At 35.9% G+C, this 7,896-nt stretch overlaps 1 protein-coding gene across 1 annotated transcript; it reads left to right on the forward strand.

Annotated features, from left to right (window-relative positions):
* Nucleotides 1-2,994: 2,994 nt before the first annotated feature.
* LOC114742008 (disease resistance protein TAO1-like) lies at nt 2,995-7,464 on the forward strand. The gene is made up of 8 exons (XM_028930252.1): nt 2,995-3,444; nt 3,553-3,659; nt 4,703-4,934; nt 5,054-5,359; nt 5,891-6,034; nt 6,117-6,302; nt 6,475-7,008; nt 7,228-7,464. Exons 1-8 carry the CDS (start codon nt 2,995-2,997, stop codon nt 7,462-7,464), a joined length of 2,196 nt encoding a protein of 731 aa, XP_028786085.1.
* Nucleotides 7,465-7,896: the final 432 nt, after the last annotated feature.

Consider the following 7,896-nt stretch of genomic DNA (forward strand, 5'->3'; position numbering starts at 1 on the left):
AAGAGTTAATGCAGTTTAAGGTTTTTCTTCATCTGTATGAAACATGTTAGAAGTACCTTATAAATAGGATTAGAGGAGTATTGATTTTCCGTCGTGCCTGCCTGTTTGGTTCCTACATTTCCCTACAACCTCTTCTCGGATGACGACGGATGTTCCACTACGCAAGGGAAGATGAGTTCCCACCAATTTTGGTGGGAGCTGATTCTCCATTACAAGCGGGAAAATATAAAAGACCATACTTTCCTTTAAATTTGAATAAAATACTTAAAATCTAATCGATAAAATCATGTGAAGTTATTTGAACACTCAATATATCATTAAATATTCATCTTTGCCATATGTTTATCTATTTTCTTAGCATTTAGTCACTCAACCAGCACACATAAATTGACCAACAAATATCAACCTTCATTCAATAAGACTTTTAACAATATAAACCTCAATAAAAAAATGCTCCTATATAAACTAAATAAGATGTTTCAAATACGATTCAAGATCTGCTGAGAAAAAAAAAATCTCGTGAGAATAAATGTTTATAGAATAAAAAAGCTTGTTTTTCCCCAGCATCTAGCCAGGCCTTTTTTGTTCCCATGAATTTTGGATAAAAACGATTTATTTTTTTTTTGATGAGTTAAAAACGATTTATTTGATCTGAAAAAAAATACTTGTTATTGAAAATTGCTCAATTTTTTTTATCATAACTTTAAAATTATAAAGTGTTTTTGAATGGATCTTGCGGTATTGAAAACTAAACTCAGAGAGTTTGTCAATGATAGGTCCTTTGCTCAATTTGAATTTAAATTGAGAGAGTTATATATAATCAAAAGTTACTTTACTCAGAGCGTTAAAAACAGAGTGTGATAGAAACACAATGAATTTAAATTTTGCGCAAAAAGTTAGAATGTATGGTGCATAAATTGAAATTTGTTTATACAAATTCTAATTTACATTAATAAACTTATAGTTAAACTTTAAATTGCAAGAAAGAAATAAACATATTTGAATTTGATGTACAAAAAATTGAATTTGCTGCATCAAATTCAATTTTTTTTAGTATATTCGAATTTGTGACGTTTGCTCACCATCTTGAAAATAAATTTCCAATACAAATAATTTTTAAATGGGTATTGTTGCATTAAAAATTAAATTTAAAACTTTGTCAATAATAAATTGTTTGAGCCAATTAAATTTAAATTAACAAATGTACGTCATCTAAAAATTTACATTTTAATTGACTTTATTTATATCTGTTAGATTTATATATTATTTGGTTATATTTCCTTGCTTTTTTTGCTTGTGAATTTATTTTATTCTTTGTGCAAACTTTTCTGTTACATTTCATTTATATTTTGTTAGTTAATTTTTATTTAATTATTTTTAATCATTTAATATTTAGAGTCATTTTTATATTGATATTGAATATAATATTTATTTAAATTATAATATACTTTTATTTATTTGTTTGAATTATTAAATTTTTAATAATATTATTATTCTCTAAGGTTAAAAAGTATTTTTATTTAAAAATATTATATTCTTTCGTTAAAGGTAATATGGTAAGATTACATAATTTTTCAATTCATTTTCATAAACTCATTTTCTATTTCAATACTTACCAGTCATGTTATCACTTAAAAATTTCCACTTCATTCCTCTCCATTTCAACGGCCCTAAGAGCACTGGAAAATTCTGACTTGGGAGGACCGCCTTTCTTTAATTAGGGAAACTTCTCAGAAGCTGCACGGACTCCAACTTAGCTTTGCTTTTATTTGTAATTTACAATTATTTATTATTCATTTTGTTTCCTATACATACCAGCGAATTCTAATTTTTCCGCATATTAAAGCAATCTGATATGGCTTCATTTTCCTCCCCCTGCTCCATCTTCTCAATATCCAAAGCCATATGATATTTTTGTAAGTTTTAGAGGTGAGGACACCCGCGGAAATTTCACCAGCCATCTTTGCGATGCTCTTCGCAGAAGCACAATGAAAACATTCACCGACCATATGGCCATCTCTTGAGAAAGCCATTGAAGATTCAACTCTATTCCTTGTGGTGTTCTCAGAAAACTATGCATCTTCCACGTGGTGTTTGAAGGAGCTTGCAAAAATCAAGGTCACCGTGCGATGCCAGTGTTCTACAGAGTAGATCCTTCAGACTTGAGGAAGCCTTCTGGGAGTTACAAGAAAGCATTTGTACAACTTAAGGGCAGAGGCATCAGCAAGCAGCTAAGGCAGAAGTGGAAGAAGTCTCTCGCTGAAGCTGCTGGTATATCTGGTTCCCCATCGCCAATAGGTAACTACATGCTTATGATCGTTCTCTTACCATGTTCTTCCATGATGCATGGGGCTAAATTAAATCAATCTTTGAGCATCTCATGGGAGTTGATAATCATAATGAGGGTATAGGATCTTATATATATACACTTTGCTTAGCCAGTCCACTAGGTCCATCAACTTTATTGTCACGATATTTTTCATCTAAATCCCCGTCTCACTATCTTCATTATGATCCATCCATAGCCATTAAATTAAGCTAAAATTTTATATGTCTAGTTTAAATTATTTAGTACTCTCCCTCTCACCTTTTACAATAGACAATTACCCAAATTACGTTGAGGACAATACATGGGTAAAAAGTATAGCCTTTTTGTCAAAAATACCCTCATTATGGAAGAGAGATAATGTGTGAAAAATAGAATGTGTGGAAATTAAATGTAATAATATGAGTAATATAAGTAATTAAATAGGCTAAAATAAAAAAGTAATAAACAAAATTTCAGACAACTTCGAAATGCCTGTTATAAAAACATGACATACTTCATAATTATTTCTTATAATAAAAAACAGGGGAGTAATGTTTCTCAAGAAAGCTATTAATAAGAACACATTTTCGAAATTGACAAATCTTCAAAGTTGCATTTAATTAGGACTCGTTAAAAATTTTAAATAGATAACGCCATATTAAATTTGGTGCATCTCTACTTTTTCAATGGCGTGCAGAGATAATGAAGCAGACCAAATTAAAGAAATAGTGGAGCGTGTTGAAAAAGAGTTGTGCAAGCAGTGTCCAAGTGAAGATAATGGAGAAGACTTGATTGGAAATGAAGAGAGAATGAAAGACGTCGAATCGTTGTTGGACAAGGGGTCCAACGACGTCCGAATTATTTGTATTTGGGGGATGGGTAGTTTGGGCAAAACAACTCTTACAAGAGCATTGTATAACAAGCGGCATTCTGAATACGAAGGGTTTGTCTTTGGGGAAAAAGTGGGAGAAAAATCAAAGAATCGTGGAGCAGAGGGTGTGAAGAAAGAACTTATTTCGGCATTATTAGGGGATAAAAATCCTCACACTAGCTCTTATGACATGACGAGACTTAGACGGAAAGAAGTTTTCATTGTTTTTGATGATGTTGATAATTATGACCAAGTGAACAATTTGGTTGGAAGGCGCGATTGGTTTAAACCAGGGAGTGAATCTTAATAACTACTGGAGATAAACAAAGTCCTTGGTACTAAGGTAAATCGTGATGATATACATGAACTAAAGGGTTTAGCTTCTAATGAGGCGTTTCAACTTTTCTCTTCACATGCCTTTGGAAAAGACTGCCCTATCCCTGACCCAGCTCTAGAAAGGTTGGCAAAGAAAGTGACTAGGTATGCAATTGGAAATCCATTGGCCCTGAAAGTTTTAGGTTCCTCCTTGTCTAATGAGAGAGATCAAAAAGTTTCGGAAAGCCGATTGGAAAAACTTTAAAAATTACCTGATCCACAAATCAACGAAGTCCTAAAAATAAGTCTTGAAGGACTTGATGATGGGGAGAGAGAGAGAGAGAGTTTCTTGGATATCGCATGTCTTTTAACTATTGATTATGATGTTAATGGTGATAATGATTTTAAGGGATGTCTTTCAATTGAGGATGTTGACGCGATAAGAGATTTGTTAAAGGGAAAATTTCACTGTAGGACCGCACAAGACAATTAATTTCAAAGAGCCCCCAAAACTTTCTGAAATCTCACTGTAGGACCAAGGGGCCAATTTGATATTAATTTCACAAACGAAATGACGCCACTACCCTTAGCATCAGGTGAACCAGTCCACATGTGAACGGACTAATTCCACGTGTGAATATATGTATTTATTCTGCAAATTGGCTAGTTCCCCTTGCAAATGCGCTCTCCCGCACTTGTTTCCTCACGAACGCATGCATCAGGTGAACCAGTCCACATGTGAACGGACTGATTCCACATGTGAATATATGTATTTATTCTGCAAATTAGCTAGTTCCCCTTGTAAATGCGTTCTCCCGCACTTGTTTCCTCACGGACGCATGCATCAGGTGAACCGGTCCACATGTGAACGGACTGATTTCACGTGTGAATATATGTATTTCATCTGCAAATTAGCTAGTTTCCCTTGCAAATGCGCTCTCCCGCACTTGTTCCCTCACGGACGCATTCATCAGGTGAACCAGTCCACATGTAAACGGACTGATTCTACGTGTGAACATATGTATTTATTCTGCAAATTGGCTAGTTCCCCTTGCAAATACACTCTCTCGCACTTGTTCCCTTCTACTAGGGGCAGTGTCGTCATTTCGTTTGTGGAATTAATATCAGATTGGCCCCTTGGTCCTGCAGTGAAGTTTCAGAAAGTTTTGGGGGCTCTTTGAGATTAATTGTCTTGTGCGGTCCTACAGTGAAATTTTCCCTTTGTTAAAAGCCCGACGTGGTTATTCAATCTATTCTGAGTTGAAAAGACTTAGAGAGACGGCTCTTTTAGAAGTTGATGAATTTGGGAGAATATCAATGCACGATCTACTGAGAGAAATGGGTCGACAGGTTGTTCGTGATGAGTCACCAAAGCATCTTAGAAAGCGCAGTCGATTGTGGGATCCTAAGGAAATATATGAAATATTGAGGGGAAAAGCGGTAAGAGTAAAATTTCTTCATATTTTTTATATAAAATTTTTTTTGAATTCAGTATTCCTATTTAATTTACATAATATTTTTATATTTTTATTACTAATATTATTTTTTCCATTTGTTAGAGAAGTAGAGCCATTGAAGGTGTGAGACTGAACCTTCGAGAAGTTAGAGAGATGCGCTTAAGTCCTGGAGCCTTTCGCTCAATGCCCAACCTAAAGATTCTTAATTTTTATTTTTTCCTCAATTGCGATGGGGTTGAAATCGATGTAGAAATTCCTGATGGTATAGATTTTTTGCCAGAAGGACTCATAAAATTGCGTTGGATGGGATACCCTTTAAAATCCTTGCCAGCATCATTCAAGGCCGAAAATCTTGTTCAATTTCAAATGCCCTACAGCAGTTTAACAAGACTCTGGAATGGGATGCAGGTGAATTTTATATTTTTTTCCTTAGGAAATGTTGTTAATACATCAGTTGGAAAATCTTTATTAAGTACTCTCTCCTCGGTCCTGTTTCTAAAGGTCCAGATCAAATCTCTTACAAAATTCAATGAAATGTTGATAACCCATTCTATAACAATGCCTTCGTCTTTCACTGTCACACTAAGTTTCATGATCTTTACTTGTAAAGATTACTCGTTGACAATAGCCAATTTCAACTAATTTTCTCAGCAAAACAGGTAGCGAAACCTTATAAAAAGAAATAGATGAGTAATTTAATTTAGTTTTGGCCACCAATCTTATCATGTAATTTATGTTTTTACATAATCTTCCGAACTTAACCAAAATCACGCTTGCGGGATCAGAAGACTTGATTGAACTCCCAGATTTTTCCAAGGCCACGCGTCTTGAACATGTTGATCTCAATGGGTATTCAAAATTACGTAGTGTTCATTTATCTATTTTATCTCCCCACGGCCTGTGTGGTTTATGGCTAATCGATTGCAACTCCCTTACCAGCCTTACAAGCGATACCCATCTCCGATCTCTCACTCGGCTCTATGCATGTGGTTGCTCAAGTCTGGAGGGATTTTCAGTGACCTCAGAAAAGGAAGAGTTCGATTTAGACCTTTCAGGAACAGCCATCAGTGGCAAGTTGTGCTCGTCAGTTTAGTGTCGCAGCAAAATTCGTTCATTGTCTCTATAAAATTGCAGAAATGTGACAAGTGTTCACAAATTGATCCAGCTGCGTGACCTTCGACGTCTTGAAGCTGGAGGGTATAATGAGCTAGCATCACGTCTCCTGTCCAAGTGTGATAAGATGCGTGCTTTGGGAGTTCTATGGCTTCCGCATTGCAATGAATTATCTAAACTTCCTAATGACATCAGGTTGCTGTCATCATTACGTGAGTTAAATCTCTCACGGACTCGTGTACAGACCTTGCCTTCACGCATCAAACATCTTTCACGCCTGCAACGTCTTCAACTGGATGGATGTAAAAGGTTTGATTCTCTATCGGACCTCCCTCCCTCTATCCTGGAATTGTATGCCGCTAACTGCATATCCCTTAAGACTATACAATATTTACCTTTGACGAACGAAGGTGAAGAAGGAAAAGATAAGGCATGTCTTTGTATTCACAAATTGCAAGAAGCTGAATCGACGGGCAATCAAAGCTGCCGAGGCAAGAGCGCTAGTTGAGATAAATAAAGCCATTTATGGCTTTGCTAGATTGGAATATCCAAGGGTAAGACTTCCAAAGTGGTTCAAGTTTAAGAGTAATGAAGAGGATCCCATGACTGTGAATCTCAGTTCGATTCCACGACCTTGGGATGGGAGATTCTTTTTTGGCGCCGTCGTTTCTGAAAAGGGGACAGACACTGAGGTCAGATGGTTTGTTGATGGTCAATATGCCTGCAGGGTTGAAGACAGCTCGTTTTTGGTGATTAAGCATACGTCGTCAGATCATGTTTGTGTTTGGTATCGTCTAGATTCATTACGACAACTAAAAAGGAAGATTGAAGAAAAGGAAAGAGATGCTCAAAGTAGGAGTTATCGTCCATGTGTTGATATTAAATTCAGACTCCGTAAGCTGTATGGCAGAATGATAGCAGAAGCAAAGATCAAAGAGTGTGGGGTGTGCCCCATAGCTGAATGTCAAAATTACATTAAAAAAATTCAATCTAAAGAAAGGGCATTAAAGCTCTCAAGTTGAATGATGCGCCCGCCACTTCAACTTGATACATATATGGCTCCCATTCACTTCAAAAATGTATGGTACTGTAGTTTTAGTGGTAGTGGTAGATATGATTTCTGTTCCTAGTACCTCTTTTTGGTTTGTACCTACTGATTACAGCCTCCTTATGTTTGCAGTGGCATACATGCACTGGTTGTATTATCTTTCAACCAATGCACGTCGAGTTTGTTTTCAAGCGACCATCGTCTTCCTCCTCGTCATCAGTCAGCCGCTGACTTCGCCATCAACTACAAATCTACAATGGGGCTTGGTTGCCCCTTTCACAAAGAAGCTGTCTCAAGTTGGATGATCTGCCCACTTCTATTGGATCTTGAAGAATTTCAACAGCTGGATTGAACTGAGCGATTCCCTCCAATTCCTTGCCACCAAATGGGCCATAAGGTGATGATTTCTTACTTCAAATATTTCATAATTACAGAAAGTTAATTATGCATCAGATTAAGAAAGAAGAAAGATTTCTCGTATATATCAATTCATAAGTGTGAATTTCCCTACTATATTTTGTCTCCATTTACCTTATTGCTGCTTCTTCTCTGATCATCAGAGAAATATATGGAGCTTGACCGTGAGGAAGCCATCGAAAGAGCTTGCAAATATAAGATCACGAAGTGCAGAGCACAAGAAGCAACAGGTTCACTAAGTGCAGGCAAGCTCTCCTGTATGCTTTCAATTTTGATCACTGAGAATAATACACGGATGATATCATTGAAATTGTTTTATTGTAAATGAAAGAGAAAAAGATACATTAAAATATAGTAAGAAACTTAG

The sequence above is a fragment of the Neltuma alba genome, unplaced genomic scaffold (assembly GCF_004799145.2).
Source record: "Neltuma alba isolate B1F8T4 unplaced genomic scaffold, ASM479914v2 tig00003610_pilon, whole genome shotgun sequence".
Taxonomy (NCBI): Eukaryota; Viridiplantae; Streptophyta; class Magnoliopsida; order Fabales; family Fabaceae; genus Neltuma; species Neltuma alba.